Source organism: Scyliorhinus torazame, chromosome 16 (assembly GCF_047496885.1).
Source record: "Scyliorhinus torazame isolate Kashiwa2021f chromosome 16, sScyTor2.1, whole genome shotgun sequence".
Lineage (NCBI taxonomy): Eukaryota > Metazoa > Chordata > Chondrichthyes > Carcharhiniformes > Scyliorhinidae > Scyliorhinus > Scyliorhinus torazame.
In genome coordinates, this window is record NC_092722.1 from 10,210,633 (window position 1) to 10,231,079 (window position 20,447).

Below are 20,447 nucleotides of genomic sequence, written 5' to 3' on the forward strand. Positions count from 1 at the left end.
GTTGACGTTCAAAGAAAACATACTTCCTGAAACCTGGTTAAGTGCTTGGGACCAACTGGTTTGCAAAAAAAAAGCATCATGTTTAATTTATGAAGGGGTACCTTGAGGAGAAATGTAAACTGTAAGTACAGTTGGCCACCCAACACTTCAATCATTCATACACACCAAGGTGGCACCATTTGAAGATTTAATAAAACATAGAAAGGGTTGTGGATCGGTTGCCACCAGGGAGAGATTCCTGGTTTCACCATCTGGACGCGGAGACCTGGTGGAGAGGATGATCGGCTTGCTACAGAGCGAACCAGAGACACACTCAGATCAGATAAATTGAATGGAAATCAAGTGGCAGCACGGTGGCGCAGTGGGTTAGCCCTGCTGCCTCACGGCGCCGAGGTCCCAGGTTCGATCCCGGCTCTGGGTCACTGTCCGTGTGGAGTTTGCACATTCTCCCCGTGTCTGCGTGGCTTTCACCCCCACAACACAAAGATGTGCAGGCTAGGTAAAAATTGACCACGCTAAATTGCCCCTTAATTGGAAAAAATGAATTGGGTACTCTAAATTTATTTTTTTAAATGGAAATCAAGTGGGTTCTACAGCAAGCATTCAACTTTGGTGAAGTACCCCAATGTACTTATTGCTTGTTAAGTAATTTTTAAATTGTTTGCCGGTCCGGTAGTTACACCCAGAATGAACCCCCCCCCTCCCCCCGCCCACACACACACACCGCTGGAAGTACGAAAATATCACTTCATTAACAAAGAGTAACTTCAGAAAATATGTTACACCAGAAGATTTAAAACTTGGGACTGGAGGTTAAGGTAGTGAAGATGCCACCTTGCGAATCTTGGTCAACCAAACAGCGCATCATAGTCAATAAACCAAACCAGTTTCCCAGTTGAGGGCCGCACCATTGTAATGGGCCATTTCTGAGGTTTCCCCGCCTCTTTCTTCATATCATTGACAATCGGGTGCTTGCTCTTCCCACCTATGAGAACAGCGACGTTTCTAGCTTGGTTTATTGCAGTTAAAGAAAGGGTCATCCTCTGATGAGGTTTGACTGAGCTTTCTGAAAACTGGACCAGTTGGCCATCCAGAGTGAGAGCCTGACTGCCTGGGAACAGCGAGGCCGTGTGGCCGTCCGCGCCAGCCCCCAACAAAACAAAATCAAAACGTGCGCCGTCAACCCACATCCTGATCTCGTTTGCGTAGAGGCCCGCGCCGCGATCGTCCTCGACGCACAGCCTTTGGTTCATGTGGACGGGCATGGGGTGAATGTTGAGGTAAGGGATCCTGAAGTGCTTCAGCAGGTTGTCGTGCAAGCTTCGGAAATTCGACTTGGGGTCAGTCAGTGGGACGCAGCGCTCGTCCACCATCCAGAAGTGGGTGTGCTTCCAAGGGAAGGAGTAGTGATGGGCGGCCAACCTCCGGAACAGGCTGATGGGGCTGGAGCCCCCTGAGACAGCGAGGTGGAACTTCCCAAACTCTTGCACGGAGGCCTCAGCTGCCTGCTGCAGGTGGGAAGCCAGTTTGGCAATGAGCTCCTCCCTCTTCGCAGAGACCAACTCATCCCCCCGGAATCTTGACTCTGTCACCTTGTAGTCACCTACGTTTTGATGGTCCGAGTTCTGCGATATGATGTGCACAGGGTCTGCCCTGCTGTAAGATACCACTCTCCCGGCCACAGTGAAGTCCAGTAAGTCTCCATTCTGAGCCCCTCCAGGGTAAAGACGTGGCCTCACGCTGGAGGACTCTTGAAGCAGTGGCGTCCAGACTTTCCACGATGCTAAAAGGTCCTCGGTATTAACAAATGAGTCCCGTTTCGCCTGGAGAATTTGTGGTATTAACACCGCGTAAGCATCCTTTTGCATCACAGGGGTATAGATGTAATAGTCTGATAGCGGAAGACCAAACATATGGATGTCTGGAAATTCTGCCACCTGTTTCCAGTCTGCTGCTTTTATCACTGGTTTGAAGAGGTTCTTACTGACCAGAATCGCTGGGAAATTCAAGTCTCCGTGACCTGTGTAAAAGATTATTTGTCTTTGCTTACATTGGCTCAATTCAGCTTTTCTCATTGATTCACTTTGGAGGCAGAAAGCTTGGTTTTTGAACACGATGCGAGTGTAGCCAACGCGCTCATCCAGAGCTTTGCCAGCGGTCAAGATAAAAGGCACGTTATCCCACTGGGAGCTGTCCAGGAACATCGCTACACCTGAAACACAGGGAGAAAATTGACAATGTTACCCTAGGCCGATGGCAAATGAGGTCTGCGAAAACAAGTGACACCATGCAACATGCCTCTGATCCAATACTTTTAATCAGAAAGAAAGACTTGCATTTAGACGGTCCTGTTCATGGCCACAGATTGTCCCAAAGCACTTTACCTCCAGTGATGGGCAAGCTAGGCTAGTGACTGGGCCACAGGAGTGCCGCCCCTTCATCTCAGTGGGCCACAAGGTCAAAATGGGGCTTGTTCGCCAACCATGACCCCATGAATAAGATGAAATTATCATTGAATACACGCTGAATATTTCATAGCGAATTATCGAAAATGCTTCATCATCTATATATTAATAGAATTGTCATCAACTTCAAATGGTAAAAACAGAGGGGCTGTTTAGCACAGGGCTAAATCGCTGGCTTTGAAAGCAGGCCAGCAGCATGGTTCGATTCCCGTACCAGCCTCCCCGAACAGGCGCCGGAATGTGACGACTAGGGGCTTTTCACAGTAACTTCATTTGAAGCCTACTTGTGACAATAAGCGATTTTCATTTCATTTCATTTCAAGAGAAATATTGACACTTTGGACGCAGAGGGAGTGCACGGCTCTCACAGTCAATGTTGTGAGCTATCAGCACGCACCTCTCCTCACTCGCCCTCGCTCTACGTGCGAATCACTTCAGTCATACCGGCAGGACAATAAACTGTGCGGATGGAAATCAGCGGAATGTGGCGACCCCAGGCATGGGCACCGGTCAACACAATGTCCAGTGGGCCCCACTCAGGACCCAGATGGGCCGCATGTGGTCCCTTGGCCGCAGGGTAACCACCAGATTACTGATGCAATGTGGACAGTGCAGCATCCAATTTACGCACATAAGAAATATGATAATCCCACACCCTCCTCCATCGAACTGTGGCTCAGGGGGCGACATGGATTCTACCTCTGAACTTGGAGAGAAGAACTGAATCAAAACAAAGGCAGATTTATATTCTTGGATTCTTGACGGATTATCACAAAAAAAAGTTTTGAACTGCATAGACAGGAAACACAATTAGCGAATTGAACCACATGATGTTCATGGGTCTAATAATGGGCAGGTACCAGAGCCATGAGTTAATTATAGGCCTGACTTCAAAAGGTGATGATATTCCCCAAGACACTGCTCTGTATATATATAAAAACACAGATGAAATAATAAAAAATAAACCTTACAATGCAACAAATTGTTTGTTATCAGATTGGTGTAGCACACATGTTGCTCTCGGAGGTGTTTTGTTACTTAACCATGGATTTTGGGTAGGATGCCAGCAAAGCTAAGAGATCATTTGCACCATTTCCATTCATCCTATTCACACCCTTCACACCCCCACCCCTTATAGCATCTAATAATAATAATAATCGCTTATTGTCACAAGTAGGCTTCAATGAAGTTACTGTGAAAAGCCCCTAGTCGCCAAATTCCGGCGCCTGTTCGGGGAGGCCGGTAAGGGAATTGAACCCACGCTGCTGGTCTTGTTCTGCATTACAAGGCAGCCGTCTAGCTCACTGTGCTAAACCAGCCCCTAATCCCAGCATCTAATCTCCTTTGGTGTATTTCCAGTGACCTTTTCCACACTATATTTACTGTACACAGGACCAGTGCACTTATGAATCGCTCTTCTTGCGATGAAATGTTTCCCGAGATCTACCCTGAACCTTGTGCGCATGTCCCGCTGTGTTGTCACAGTTTACACGTGTAAGTGCTCCGGGTTATTTTTACTCGCCCTGCAAGGTTGGGGATATTGTGGCGTTGTCTTCCTCAGCAACATCTACCAGCAGGCATCCCTTGGACCAAGGAATGGGAAACAAGGGAATGTATTAACAAGCTTCTTGAGGCAAACCCCATCTGGCAGAGTATCGGAGAGCGGAATTGGTGGGGGGTGCGGGGGGGGCGGAAAGGCCCAGTTACAGGATTAGAAGCCGATCATTTAGGACTGAGAAAAGGAGGAATGACTTCAAAAGGATTATGAATCTTTAGAATTCTCGACCCCAGATGGTTACGGATGCTCCCATCGTTGAATACATCTAAAGCTGGGATGATCGGGTCTTTGGTGTCTCGGGGAACGAAGGGATTTGGGGAGAGGCCAGGAAAGTGAAGTTGAAGCCCAGGATCATCCATGATCGTATTGAATGGAGGAGCAGACTCGATGGGCCAAATGGTCTTCACCTGCTCCTCTTTCTTATGCTCTTGTGCAAGTAAGGCTGAAATCTTCCTTGTGAATTGCTTCGTAAAAGCCCAGTGAAGTTCCTCTTGGTCGAGTTTATCTCTACCATGTTTCTAAATTCAGGAACAACATTCTGCCTCCTCTTTTATTCCACCAATGAGAATTCGGACAGGACAGAATTCCCTCTCTTCTAGATCTACCCTGGCGGGTTTGTGACTCCTGACAATCACTGGCTGCTCATTGGTTGACAGGCCTGATATCGTTCCTATTTACTTTCCAAAAAGGGGCATCATCTGCCCTGGTTCACACCTTCTGTACCAGTTTATAATCTGAGTTTGTCATCAGTAACAGTGCTCGACCACCGTCCACACCAGGCTTGTCCGACCTTTTCACATGGGGGCGCGGGGGCGCACACCCTCCACACCAGGCTTGTCCGACCTTTTCACATGGGGGCGCGGGGGCGCACACCCTCCACACCAGGCTTGTCCGACCTTTTCACATGGGGGCGCGGGGGTGCACATTTCAATTTCTTTCTCACTCAAGAGGCCATTGAGAAAGATTTCAGAAAGATTGATTTTAACACAACGTTAAACATGAATTTCAAAAAATAATTGAGCTTTGAAAAGAAACAACTTACTGGACAAAATAAATAATGTCAAAGCAATAAATTGACTATTTATTATTCATTATCAAAAATTAAGATGGCCATTAGTATGTGCGAGAGAGAGAAAAAAAGAAAGGTCTCTCGCACAGACACACTCACCCCTCTCTCGCACAGATACACTCACCCCTCTCGCTCAGATACACCCTCCCCTCTCTCTCACACATTCTCCCCTCTCTCGCACAGACAAACTCACCCCTCTCTCGCTCAGATACACTCACCCTTCTCTCTCACACACACTCCTCCCTCTCTCGCACAGTCACACTTACTCCTCTCTCACTCAGATAAACTCTCCCCTCTCTCTCACACACACTCATCCCTCTCTCTCACACACTCTCCCCTCTCTCTCACACACACTCTCCCCTCTCTCTCACACACACTCATCCCTCTCTCTCACACACTCTCCCCTCTCTCTCACACACACTCTCCCCTCTCTCTCACACACATTCTCTCCTCTCTCGCACAGACACGCTCCCCCTCTCTCACACAGACACACTCCCCCTCTCTCGCACACACTCTCCTCTCTCCCGCGCACACTCTCCCCTCTCTCACACGTACATGCTCTCCCCCTCACATTCCGCTGGTCCCCGTTGTTGACTCGGGCCCTCCTGGTCTAGCTCTTGCTCTGGCTCCATCTCAGTCTCCGTGCTCTTTCACCCCTGGAACCCCTGGGCACCTCTGTACTGACTGCCCTGACCTGAGCTCTGGAGGTGGAGAACTGAAATTGGAAAACTTACCTTTCCACTGCTGGATGCCAGCGAGCCTATCAGTGGAAAATGCAGGGATAAACCTGCCTGTGATTGGACGAGCTGCAAGCAGCATTTTCCAAATCCATGTCCATTCAATAGACTCTGTTCTGTGTGCAACCATGCTCAGCGGGCCAGGTATAGAGGTGCGATGGGGGGAGGGGCCCATATTCCGGCCTGCGGGCTACCAGTTGGACAGGCCTGCTCTACATTTCACTTCTGGGTTCAGTAGTTCGGCACAGTGGCACAGTGGTTAGCACTGCTGCCTCATGGAACCGAGGTCCCAGGTTCGATCCCGGCCCCAGGTCACTGTGCAAACGTGTGGATTTTGCACATTCTCCCCCTGTCTGCGTGGGTCTTGACGTGTTCTCTATTCTGCTTTACCTGGATGGCTCGGATGCGTAGTGTTGAATAAGGAACACAAATATTTGGTAACAAACAAAACTATAATTTATTTACACCACGCAATAAGATTCGTTCAAATTCCTAAAGTAGACGGTTATTGTATAAAACTATGCTATCTCTAACTTACCAAACATTCAAGTATACAACTGCTCTCTCTCACACCTCACTATCTAATCGTTTTACGATCTAATCTTCTAATCCCAGAATCCCCAAGTCACGTGATATATATATGACTGTTCTGTGGTTCCCTCTAGTGGTATGAATCATTATCATTAACTTGTTAACCCTTTACGTCCTAGTCAATATACATATCATGACAGGTCTCACCCCCACAACCCAAGATGTGCAAGTTAGGTGGATTGGCCACGTTAAATTGCCCCTCAATTGGAAAAAAAAACAATTGGGTACTCTAAATTTATTTTTAAAAACCGTGGGTTCAGTATTAACGCAAGGAAAGCTCATGACAGGAAAAGGCTATTTGGTCCATTAAACTTCATCATTTCTCTCCTCTTGCTCTTCAGACGATCATCCAACTGCACTTTGAACAGCCTAATGTAATTTAATCGATTAATCTGCCTGGTATTTACAAGCCTTGAGTAATGACATTTCTTCTGATAGTTTTACTCATTGAAATTCATGTCTTTCAGCCGAACCTTATTAGTTTAATGTTAAATATTATTGTTGTCTTACCCTGTCTATGACATTTAATACTTCAGTGAGGTATTCACTTAAACCTTTAAGCTACAGTTCTCCAGGGTCTAACCAACGACGCAACACCTGCCTCAGTATCTGTACCGCCGGTCATCCAGTTGGTCAGTGAAGCAAACTTGATCTCAATCGATCAATTTCTTTCCTTGTTGAGTTGGCCTCTCCTTGTGCATTCTGTGTAGCATTCAGCATTTGTGTTTATAACCTGTTTACGCACCCACTCCTTTCCTGCAGTGGATTTGCTAACTGCGCAGAAACACTTGGACGAGCCTTTTCAAATTTAAATGCCAGTGGTTTTCCTGTGCACAGAAGTAAAACACGGAGATCCCAGCGACATTAATAGGGAAAAGCATGCGATAGTCAAGAAAACACTTTGGTGCGCAGCACGGTGGTGCAGTGGTTAGCACCGCTGCCTCACGGCGCCGAGGTGCCAGGTTCGATCCCAGCCCTGGGTCACTGTCCGTGTGGAGTTTGCACATTCTCTCCGTGTTTGCGTGGGTTTTGCCCCCACAACCCAAAGATGTTGTACAGGCCATTCAGCCTGTAGGTGGAGCTAACTTGCCCCTTAATTGGAAAAAATGAATTGGGTACTCTAAATTATATTTTTTTTAAAAGAAAACACTTTGGGCCGACATGCCAGGGATGTGTAATTCAGTAACAATAATGAATGCATTGCTTTTAAGGGAGCTGTGTGAATGTAGACTTCACTGGGCACAGAGTAACTTGATGATACTTGCAGATAATCCTCTTGGTTGTGCCAGCCCATTTTGTTAGTTGGCTTTACTTGGTGGCTGTCTTCCAATGCTTGTGCTAAGTCCTTTGCTCAGAGACAAGCTCTCTGTCACCATTGATCCACAGTAGCAGAATGTGCTGACTGCTCCCAGTAGTGAGTCTGATCACAGGGGGAGACACAAGGCCCTACCCCATCACGACACCGAGACTCATCCTTATGCTAAAGGCCCTTCCTCAGAACTGTAGAATGTCAAAACACAGGACCGAGCCATTGAGGTCATCAAACCTCATCTGTGAGCTACGCCATCCAAGCTGGCTATCCTGCCTGCCAATCACACACTTAAATATTCCATTTTTTTCATGAAAAGCGCACATGTCCTTTTAAAATAATTCATGGACTCTGCTTCAAAGAGGGGTGGCCGGGTGGCACAGTGGTTAGCACTGTTACCTCACAGCACCAGGGACCCGGGTTCAATTCTGGCCTCGGGTGACTGTCTGCGTGGAGTCTGCACGTTCTCACCCGTGTCTGCGTGGGTTTCTTCCGGGTGCTCCTCCGGGTCACAGGGGGTTCAAGGATTGGGTTTCACAAGTCACCCCCCCCCCGCCTTCAATCCCACCAATAGGAGAGTGTCTGCCAAACACAGCTCGGGGTAAACCGTTTCAGCATTCCCTTTTCCAATTCTTTCACGGGATGTGGGCATTGCTGGCTGGGCCGGCATTTATTGCCCATCGCTAATCCCTCTCGAGAAGGTGATGGGGAGCCGCCCCTCTTGAACAGCTGCAGGCGGATTGGCTTCTCTGAAGGTTTTCATTGGTCATTAAAATGACCAATGAGAAAATGGATTGACAGGCGATTTGAACGAATCAGAAGGTTCTTGTACCTGGGAGATACACTGAGAATATTCTCGCAGGTGAGAACACGTGCACCCTGGGCAAGATTTTCATTTACATAATTCAACTGACCTAAATTCTGGGAAACACTGCACGCAACACAGCTCACGCTGGAGATTGACGCCCGTCCTTACGTTTGAAAAATATATCACTCCACCGAGAATGCTGACATCATCCGTCTCCGATTACCTTGTCCATTTCAGCTAATCCCTGCATACAGAAAGCGCCCAACCACTGACTGCTTCACAAGCTAGTGGAGTCATTAAAACTCATCGCAGCGAGCGTGGAAGTAATTTCCGGATAAAATGGTACATTTGCAATTCGGTACCCCCCAAAAAGGTGTTCTTCCTTGAGTATAAAATTTGTCAAGTCATGCTGCAGTCATATAGAACCTTAGTTATGCCACACTTGGTATAGAGTGTTCAATTCTGGTCGCCACACTACTAGAATGATGTGGAGGCGTTGCAGAGGGTACAGGAAAGGTTTGCCAGGATGTTGCCTAGTCTGGAGGGATTAGCTATGAGAGGTTGGATAAACTCAGTGTGTTCTCACTGGAACGAAGGTGGTTGAGGGGCGACCTGATAGAAGTCTACAAAATTATGAGGGGCATGGGCAGAGTGGATATTCAGAAGTTTTTTCCGAGGGTGTAAGAGTCAATTACTAGGGGAACCTAGGTTTAAGGCGCGAGGGTCAAAGTTTAGAGGAGATGTGCGAGGGAAGACTTTTACACAGAGGATAGTGAGTGCCCTGGAACTCGCTGCCGGAGAAGGTGGTGGATGCAGGTATGATAGTGACGTTTAAGGCGCATCTTAATACGGCACGGTAGCATTGTTGCTTCACAGTGCCAGGGTCCCGGGTTCAATTCCCACTTGGATCACTATCTGTGCAGAGTCTGCACGTTCTCCCCGTGTCTGCGTGGGTTTCCTCCGGGTGCTCCAGTTTCCTCCCACAAGTCCCTAAAGACGTGCTGTTAGGTGAATTGGACTTTCTCAATTCTCCCTCAGTGTACCCGAACAGGCGCCGGAATGTGACGGCTCTGGGATTTTCACAGTAACCTCATTGCAGCGTTAATGTAAGCCTACTTGTGACAATAAAAAACATTATCTTATTCATGAATAGGATGGGAATAGAGGGATAGGGGCCCCAGAGTGGAAAAGATTTTAGATTAGATAGCCTGCATGGTCAGCGCAGGCTTGGAGGGCCAAAGGGCCTGTTCCTGTGCTCTACTTCTCTTTCTTCTTTGTTCCTCAATAGCAGTGTTCAGTTTATGTGACATTTTCATTTGATCAAATAGTCCATCCCAGATGTCGTTAACCTACATAGAGGTCTGATTACTGGTTAGCGCCTGTCAACACAACCTGGCCCATAGGTCTCAATGTTTCAGCGTTTATTTCACTCTCACAGTACCTGGTGAGCTCACGCAGAAGCAATTTGGCTTGAGAAATGCTCATGTAGAACGGCTGGGAAGAACTATCTCCCTCTTTTATTTGGATCCATTTGAAGTGAAGTCATGATTCAGCCAACTCCCCATGGTTCTGCCTCACGCAGATACCCATTCTAGCCAGCTGCAGCAGCCTGCACAGGAACCGACTTGATGCCTTCACTTCCTGGAGTTCAGTATCAACACTGCCGTAAGAGAACACGCAGAGAGATGTTCCATCATTGTCTCTGACAGGCTGCTTCATGGAGGTCACCGTGGGGTTTAATTGACTCTGTGTGCTACTTTCAAAAACATTACGCAGATAGAAATTTAAAGTGAGTGTGTTAACCAGCTCATTAACTCTGCAGCTCAGTAGAAATGAAGGTGCTCCATCCATGGCATTGGAGGCTGAATCACTTCACTCCCGGTTTACTGGTTCCCTTTAAGCGATCATTAGGAGGGCAGAGGAAATGCCACAAGGGCACCCTGAGGGCCCCCCCCTAAATAAATGCAACATCCCCACCGACACGTGGGAATCGCTTGCCTTCGAACGCACAAACTGGAGAAGACGTATCCGCGAAGGCGCCAGTCACCTCGAGCGTCGTTTTTGGGGGGGGGGGGGGGGGTGACGACATCAATTGATGAGAATTGCCTGGGGAACCGGGGGACTGGACTGGATGAGAATTATTTTTGAACACAGTAAGTTGTTAAGATCTGGAATGCACTGGGAGATACTCGGATTCAATAGTAACTTTCAAGAGCAAAGTGGTTATGTGCTTGAATTGGAAGCATTTTCAGAGCTGTGGGAAATGAGGAGGTTTGTGGGGATGATTGAAAGACTCCTTCAGATCGAAGGGCCTGGTTCTTTAACAAAGCTTTGACCACCTGCTCTAATAGTTTCACCATTACTGTTAGTTTTTAATCTGTTAAAGCTTCTGTGAAGAGACTAGGGATGTTTTTGGTAGAGGAAGGCACAATATAAATGCAAGTTGTTGTTGTTAACCCTGACCTGCGTTTGTCCTGCATCACCTGTGTTGTTCCTTGTATCGAATAAAGCTCGTAGTCTTTATTTTGTAAAGTAGATGCTTTATTTTGAGTTTGTTCTCTCTCCAGCGCTTAAACTATGTTACATCTGTGCTGCCTGTCTGTGTCCTGCTCCCAGCTGCCGTACCTGTGAAGTGCCCTCTAACTTCATGTCAGTCTCTATTTATACCGTTCCCGTGCTCCCTCTAGTGCTTGCTCAGTTGTATTGCATCTATATTGACCCCTTGTATATATATACAGATCACTACATCCCCCTTTTTTTCTTTTACATATTTTCTGTACAGTGGTAAAGAAAAATGTACAAAACAGTTAGATTACTTATGATATGTATATCTATACAAGTGGTGATGATATTGGTTATTATACAAAGTCAATTGATATTTATGAGTCCAACCTGCATAAAAATATTTATGAGTCCAAACTTTATGAATTTGTTTGGTCAGTTTTTTTCTTTTTTTTTGATATTGCAACTCCTTTGTGAATGTCGTCAGTGTTCTTGTGTGTTAAGTAAACAACAAGTCATCCCGAGGTGTTTGAATGGTCGAACCACTGATGTTGACTGACGTGGACTTTTTTTTTCTGGCTTGTGGTATCGATTTAGTGTGCCATCTGCCTTGAAAGCTGGTGTGCTTGCTTTTTCTGGTGCAGATGTGAATCCGTGAGATTCTTTGTCATGCCATGGCATGTTTGTAGTCTTGTCATTGTTTTGCAGTGTGCTGTGGCATTGTCCTTCATGTGCAAAGTTGTACCATGTTGTACAGGTCGTTGTTTCATTGTCATTTCTGTCTTTGTTGTTTTCGTTGTCGTTCTTGTTGTTTTTCTGTTCGCGCATGTTGTTTCTGTTGTTTTCGTCGTTGTTCTTGTCGTGCTTGTTGTTGTCTTTGTTATGGTTCTTGTTGTTGTTGTTGTGCTTGTTGTTTTTGTTGTGGCTGTTGTTGTCTTTGTTATGGTTCTTGTTGTTGTTGTTGTGCTTGTTGTTTTTGTTGTGGCTGTTGTTGTCTTTGTTATGGTTCTTGTTGTTGTTGTTGTTGTGCTTGTTGTTTTTGTTGTGGCTGTTGTTCTTGTTTCTGCTGTGCTTCTTGTGGTTTTTGTGGTTCTAGTTGCGCTTCATGTTGTTTTTGTTGTTGCTGGTGTTGTTCTTGTTTCTGCTGTGCTTCTTGTGGTTTTTGTTGTTCTTGTTGTGCTCAATTAGTGTTCTGCGTGGATAATTTGAGTAATTGTCACCGTTATTGGTGTGAGTGTCCTTTGTGGTATCTGTTACATTGAGCGTTTCTTCTAGAGAATGGTGAGAATGATCTGATGTTGCATTGATGTTGGTGACATCAGTCATTTGTGGTGGATTTGATTCCTCTTCTTTGCTTTCTTGGTGTTCCTCTTCTGGTGTCAAAATCTTCAAGGTTTCATTCTCTTGTGGGTCTTGGTGCAATTCCTCTGGAGTCAAAATCTTCACGATTTCATTTTGTTGTGGGTCGTGGTTCTCCTCTTCTGGAGTCAAAATCTTCAAGATTTCTCTTGACCTGGTCTCTCTGGACTCTTGGTGCTCCTCTTCTGGGGTCAAAATCGTCAAGATTTCAATTGACGTGGTCTCTCTGGATTCATGAGTAGCCCTACTCTGATTGTTGAGTGCGTCTGTACAGACGAGCTGAGTTCTGCCAGTCTCGCTGTGATCCTGCACATCCTGCATGTCGATTGTGATCACATTCTCACTGTTTTCACATACAGTGGGTAGCCTTACGTTGTCTTCTTGTTGATTATGTGAGCTTGGTCGACTTTCATAGTCTGCTTCTGGTTGCTCAGATGCGGTGGGTAGACCTTCATGGTCTTGTTCATGCATGGCGTTCGCTAGGGAGTGTTTGCTTGCTTCCATTTTGGAGTCTGTCAACGAGCTGTCTGTGTAGACTTGCATCGCACTCTCTGTGGAGGCTTGTGTCTCTCTCTCTGTGGAGTTCTACAGTGTTCTCGCTGTAGAGTCGATCTGTGCTCTCTGTGTGGCACCATCTTCTTCTTGGGTATTGCTGTCATCCAATGTCTCAATGATCTGCCATGGCATCATGGTATTGGATTCATCTACCATGAGTAGAGTCGTGTTGAACTTTGCAACCCTGTTGCTGATGTTGCGATGAGCATATCCGAATAACTCAGCCATGTCTGAGTAGTATTGTTCGATAGACAAATCATTTCTTTTTGTTTCAGAGTTGTTATCGTTCTCTTCACTTTGGGTGGTGCAGACTGCTTGTTCCAGGGTGTTGTGAAAGTTATTTTCCACTGCTGGTATAAGTTCAGCCATTGTTCTGTCTTTTGAGGTAAGAAAATTGGGTTTTACAGCTTTAAGTGTCTTGTTTTCAATTTTCGGGCATTTCTCTTTTAAGTGGGCGTGTTCCGGGTCCTCTGACATCATGACGCTCGTGACGTCATGTGTAGGAATTGATTGCGCATGCGCAAATCGATCTTCCCATACTGTGCGATTTTTTTAGAATGGTGCGATCTTTACTTTCAACTGGGCATGCACGACCAAAACTTATTTTCTAACTGCGCATGCACAGAACACAAAACAGCTGATTTTAACTGCGCATGCGCGGCTTTTGTTTTCTGTGCTTGCGCCGACGCAGATTTTCGTCTTTTGTTCCCCAGAGACTGTAAAATGTTCTCAGGCGCCATTTTACAGTGGATTTCAGCATTTTTTCTTGTAAAAAATTAAAGTTACTTTTTCCTTTCGATCTGGAATTTTCACTCGCGATTTCTAGACTGAACCTTTTCTGTTCTGGTAGTGATTGTTTGAGTTTTGCATCACTCATTCCCTGTGCAATTTGGTCTCGGAGCATATACTACTCTTCAAATTCCATACAGTACTCGTCAAATTTTTTCAGTATTACTTCTAATTTGGTGCTGTCTTCACCTTTCAAGTATTTAAAGCAATTGCTTCACGTCCTGCGATGAGCAGTGCTATTTTCATTTCTTCTGAGGATGCTTCTAAATCATTAGCTATGATATACATATCGAACATATGTTTAAATCTTTTCTAGTCATTACTTAAATTACCGGTTGTGTTCAGCTGCGGTGGGGTTCCAACAAATATCATCGAATTAGCGAAGTCTTCCCATGTCGAATGTCCGGTAGGAGTTTTCCTTGCCATTTTGGTCTTTCTATGTCCGCAGCTTGTGTAATGTTATAGCTAACGTTCTGAAGTCTCCTGGTACCATGTGTTGTTCCTTGTGTCTGAATAAAGCTCGTAGTCTTACAGTTGAAGTAGATGCTTGATTTTGAGTTTGTTCTCTCTCCAGCGCTTAAACTATGTTACATCTGTGCTGCCTGTCTGTGTCCTGCTCCCAGCTGCCATTCCTGTGAAGTGCCTTCTAACTTCCTGTCTGTCTCTATTTATACCTCTCCTGTGCTCCCTCTAGTGCTTGCTCAGTTGTATTGCATCTACATTGACTCGTTGTATATATACAGATCACTACATCACCATCGTCAGTATTACAGCAAATTGGGAAAACTATAGCTGGAGAGTGAGTGACCCTGTACCCCTAAGGCCAGCAGCATAAAAAAGTAAACAGCAAGAGAGGTGAAACATCCCACAGTGTGCTGTGTTAGTCAGTGAGGCAGGGGGGGGTTCAGGGGTGAGTGAATAATACACTTACCAGCAAAGGTTGGAACGTTACTTGTGAAATCAGCTGGCTTCTGGAGCTCATGTCTGACCTCAGAATTGTATGCTTGATACTGGCCAGTGACTGCGTTCCTCCCGTCGAGCTTTTCCAAGCTGCCATACACCTTCATTTTGTTCCTGTGAATCTCTTCGGAGTCGCTGATGTTCGCCGGCGTTTCCATGGCGACAAAAGTCAGAATTTCCGTCAGGTGGTTCTGAATAACGTCGCAAATGACACCGTACTCCTCATAAAAGCTCGTCCGCCCTGCAGGAGGGAGCAACGTCAGACATTAATGACCCTGAATTAGAGAGCTGCAATTTAAAATTCAAATGCTCCACATTTTAACAGGCAGAGGGCTTCAGGGCGTTAGAGATTTGCTGCTTTGGAATCTGTCGGGGGGGCAGCGGAGTCTGTATCTCGACAGCTCACTTTGATTGAGAGAATCTTGCTGCATAGAAGGCGGCCAATGAGCCCATTGTTTCTGTAGCTGCCTCCTTGAAGGAGCAACGCAATTATGTCCCACACCTCTTCACAGAACCGCAAAATTGTTATGATGTAGAAGAAGGCCATTCAGCCCATCGAGTCAGCACCACCCCACCCTATCCCAATAGCCCCTTAACAAGGGGCAATTTATCATGGCCAATCCAGCTAACCTGCACATCTTTGGACTGTGGGAGGAAACCGGAGCACCCGGAGGAAACCCACGCAGACACGGGGAGAACGTGCAAACCTCACACAGTCAGTGACTCAAGGCCGGAATTGGACCTGGATCCCTGGAGCTGTGAAGGGCATCAGTCTGAGGTACGCCCCAACGAAAGGAACAAAAAGGACTGAGGGTCAAACACGGGGGCCAAAACTGTCCAACACGGTAGTGCAGGCTGAAAACAAGGTGGGGTTCAATTGTGATGTCCTCCACAGCTGAATAACTATTAACCCAGGTTCACAGACAGAAAATCATGATTTGGGCGCATTTCTATAGGAAATGCATTCTATTGAAGAAAACTGTCTTTAGGAGATAGGGGAGAGAACCTTTCTGGTTCTCCATCATTATTTCCATCTTATCCATGAAGACAAACATGTGCTGAACACTAGTGTTAGAATATAGCACCATCTGGAGGCAACGTTTCTGTGTGAGTTGACAAGTGACAATTTCAGTTCGGATTCTCAGTCGTTAAGACAATTAACCCCACTCTTTATTTCCTTTTTTTGTTGGTTTGGCTATTTTCTCTTTTTTTTCCTGATTTTTGAATGGCAGCTGTTCAACATTTTTCCATTCACACCTCCTCTAGGCGCATCTTTACTGGTCCCATTATCACCCCCTTTGGCCATGAAACCTCCTGTTGTTTAATACCGTGTCTTTGGACTGTGGGAGGAAATCAGAGCAGCCGGACAAAACCCACGCAGGCACGGGGGGGGGACGAGGGGGGGGGGACCAGGAATCGCACCCAGGCCTCCGCGCTGTGAGGCAGCTGTGCTAACCACTGTGCAACCGTGCCACCCTCTCCTTACTGTCTCTCCAGATGCTGTTGACCCAGCATTTTCTGTCTTGATTCAGTGAGCCCAATCAACCATTTCCAAGACAGCACTTTTCTAAGAACTATTCAAAAAACGTGTGCTTGGTTATTCAACCCTAAATGTTCTTGCAACGTTTAATGGGATAAGGTTCCCATTTTACAATACAAAATATGAATCAGGAAAGGCAGCTCTGCTGCTCAAAGCAATCATGGTCGATCTGATTGTGGCCACATTCCGTCTATCCCCGGTAACCTTTGACCCCCCCTGTTGGTCAAGAATCTATCTACCTCAGCCTTAAGAACACTCGTTGACCCTGCCTCCACTACTCTCTGGCAAAGAAAATTCCAAAGATTCATGACCCTCTGAAATCTAAACATTCTCCTCAACTCTGTCTTAAATGGGAGCCCCCTTATTTTTAAATTGTGTCTCCCAGTTCTAGTCTCTCCCACAAGGGGGAACATCCTTTCAGCGCCCACCCTGTCAAGAACCTCAGGATCTTGTACGTTTCAATAAGATCACCTCTCAATCTTCTAAATTCCAATGGATACAGGCTCAGCTTGTCCAACCTTCCCTCATAACATAATAATAATCTTTATTCGTGTCACGAGTAGGCTTACATTAACCCTGCAATGAAGTTACTGTGAAAAGCCCCTCGTCGCCACATTCCGGTGCCTGTTTGGGTACAGGGTGCTGTGAAACAACAGTGCTATCCACTGTGCCACCCTAACCCTAACTCCAAAATAACACCGCCCATCCCAGGTTGACTTGTGTAGTCATACTTGTGTAATCTTATCCTTAAGATGCTTGTCCAGAATGACTTTTATCAATTTAATTGTTAACTTTTATTCCCTTTCGTAGATAGACATCTTATAAGCACAGGTAAGGTAAAGGTAAAGTCACCATAGTCCCAGATGACCATAGGCTGTTTTCCCCCTTTGAGGGGGTGAGCTGACTGGTGGTGGTTTAACCTGAGGGTCACCACACCTCAGGCGAGGGGCAAGGTTGAGAAGGCGGGGCCTTCATGAATAACCTCAGCCGGTGCGGGGATTGAACCCGCGCTGCTGGCCTCGCTCTGCATCACAAACCAGCTGTCTAGCCCACTGAGCTGAACCGGCCTCCTCAAGGAAGCTCAGGGAACAAAAACAAATTATTCCTCGTTTGCAATGTAAATTTATAGCTAAAGAGATGCCTGCCTGGAAGCTATGGTAGTTGATCGGGAGGATTTCCCCTGTGAACTTTCACTGAATTAACAGTTTTACATTGCAGGAGGGCAGCTGATTGGAGCTGTTTGGGTTTCTCTCTCTGTATTGTTGACGCTTCCGATAATATACCAATGCCGAAGAAACCAACTGCATGAAAAAGACTTGCGTTTTGATGGTGTAATTCCCAACTGCAAGAATTCCCAATCACACAGCATAGTCACTGTTGCAATGTGGGAAACGTGACAGCCAGTATGTGCACAGGAAAGTTCCCACAAACAGCAATGTGACAATGAGCAGATCATTCTTTCTGTGATACTCATAAAGGGATAAACATTGACCAAGGCACTTCTTCAAAGGGGTCCATGGATCGTTGGCGTTCACCCGAGAGGACGGACAAAGCCTCAGTCTCATTCAAAATACACCTTCTACAGTGCGGCACTCCCTCAATATTACACTGGAGTGCCAGCCTTGATTTTATGTGTTCATGGTCTGGAGTGGGACTTGAACTCACAATCTTCTGTTGTCCACATCAGACTATAGGGTTACTCATTACCGTAAAGGAAACTGTGTCTTAGAATAATGAGAAAGTCGGCGGGGAGATGGAGGACGGGCTGTGGGTGGAAGCCCTGAGTAGGGTAAACTCAACCGCAACATGTGCCAGGCTCAGCCTGATTCAATTTAAGGTCGTTCACCGGGCCCACATGACGGTCGCTCGGATGAGCAAATTCTTTGGGGTAGAGGACAAGTGCGCTAGATGCGCGGGAGGACCAGCGAACCATGTTCACATATTTTGGGCATGCCCTAAGCTTAGGGGGTACTGGGAGGGATTTGCGGGAGTCATGTCCCGGGTGCTGAAAACAAGGGTGGTGATGAGTCCAGGGGTGGCAATTTTGGGGGTTTCAGAAGACCCGGGAGTCCAGGGGGAGAAAGAGGCCGATGTTCTGCCCTTTGCTTCCCTGATAGCCCGGCGGCGAATACTGCTGGCATGGAGGGACTCAAAACCCCCGAAGACTGAACTATGGCTTTCGGACATGTCAAGTTTTCTGGGTATGGAAAAAATTAAGTTCGCCTTGAGGGGATCTGTACTGGGGTTTGCCCGAAGATGGCAACCATTCATCAACTTCTTCGCAGGAGAGTGAACGTCAGCAGGGGGGAGGGGAGGGGGGGGGGGAAGAGGGGTAATTAGAGTAGAGTAGGAGGGATAAATAGGCGGGTAGTGTCTATGGGAGAGGAGTGGGTATGTAATTATGGTTTGGTTAAAATGTTAGTTTTCCGTTGATGTTTGCATATTTCTGTAATCTGTAACTGTTTACAATGCCAAAAAATACCTCAATAAAATTGTTTGTTAAAAAAAAAAGAATAACGAGAAAGGGAACTCAACACCTGCCAAATTACAACAATAAGGAATGTGAGAGTACACACACTGCAAAGCGGCTGGATTCTGCTTCACACAAGTGGACTGTGCAAGGCCTAAAAAGCGACTCAGAGTGACTCGTAAGTCTTGACTCCGGATTCAGATTGCATTTACACTGTTAAGAGTAACATCCACGAAACGTCACACTCCTTCGCTCCAAAGTGTTGTGCACGAAAATCCCGGCTGATACTCCAGTACCAGTGCTGAACTGTTGGAGGCGCCATCTTTTCGACAAAGTGTCAAACTTCTCTGTCATAATATCCACGCATGTATATAATGAAGTGTAGACAGGCAGTGTTTGACACGCAGGATGACCAGTAAGCACACAGTACAGTGCAGCCAATCACCAGACAGGACACCACCACTATAAAGCCAGAGGGCACTAGGTTTCCCGCTCTCTCGGGACCCAGCCACTGAGACAGTCAGAGTCCACAAGCTAGCACAGTGCAAACACCATGCGGTAGGTAGTAAGTCTGGTCAGGCTAGTACAAGGTCTCCAGTCAGTTCAGTATAGTGTCGACCCACAGTTAAATATGGATGTTAATTCTATCGTTCAATAAAACCGTGTTGGATCTTCTACAGTGTTAGAGGTCTGTTACTCGCATCGCTGCATCAAGTACAGTCCACACCGAACCGACCTGCCTAACACATCACTCTCTGTCCTTTCTAGGTGGATGTTAGAGATCCCATGGCACTGTTTCAATCAAGGGCAGGCGATTCCGCCCTGGTGTGCTGTCCAATATGTATCCCTCAATCAACACCACTAAAAGATACAGACCTCATGGTTGTCGTCACATCGTTGTGTGTGGGCGTTTGCTGTGTGTAAATTGATAGCTGTGTTTTCTACGTTATAACAGTGACGACACGTCAAAAAAAGACTACACTGGCTGTAAGAGACTTCGGGGCGTCATGAGCTCATGCAAGTGCCAGAAAAATGCAATCTTTCTTTGACACCGCCATTACAGTTATATTGTAACTGTACCACAAGTAGTTTGTTTCGGACAAACAGCCGGGGGTTTAAAAAGGAAGCATTTGCAAGGGATCCAATTTATAATTCTTGGCTTTCAGCTCCAACCCAGAGATCCCCTCAGAGATTTATTTTCTTGATGAGAATTTGAAATTGTCCCAGTTTATCCTCATCTTCCGAATGCCAGAAAGATTATTGTAATTTAGTCATTTATTAGGGGAATATTTATAGTACTAATTTTCTGGGGAAGATCAGATCGAATAATTCATGATAATAGATTGCGTTTGATTAGCATTCCGAAGGTATGATTCAAGCAATTTATTGGTGCTTAGTGATACAGGATTATTTATAAAATGATTAATTTAGTAACAGGATACATACGTGAGAATATTTATTGAGTTAAGGTCAAAGCCATTAACCTTTGAAGGACATGGAGGAAGTGTTCACTTATTGGAATAGGCCAACCAAATAATTTATTGGTGGGATGGGGCAGGGGGGGAAATATAATGATCGAGTGATGCATTTTCCTTTGCTGTTGGGAGGGTTGTAGAACAGGAAGTGTCAATGTCAGTCCTGGCACTGAGCTGATCTTCAACCAGCTATTGAGGTGTCGGCCTTGCTCAGAGATAACACTCTCGCCTCTCAGCCAGAAAGTTCTAAGCTTGGCCCC

General features: G+C 46.1%; 1 protein-coding gene across 1 annotated transcript in view; it reads right to left on the reverse strand.

Annotated features, from left to right (window-relative positions):
- Window positions 1-710: 710 nt before the first annotated feature.
- Window positions 711-20,447, reverse strand: part of h6pd (hexose-6-phosphate dehydrogenase (glucose 1-dehydrogenase)) — a 74,924-nt gene continuing 55,187 nt past the window's right edge. The window contains exons 5-6 of the mRNA XM_072477922.1: window positions 14,674-14,943; window positions 711-2,212 (exon numbers count right to left, since the gene is read on the reverse strand). Coding sequence (XP_072334023.1) covers window positions 849-2,212; window positions 14,674-14,943 — 1,634 coding nt within the window. The 3' untranslated portion in view covers window positions 711-848. The remainder of the gene's footprint in view (window positions 2,213-14,673; window positions 14,944-20,447) is intronic.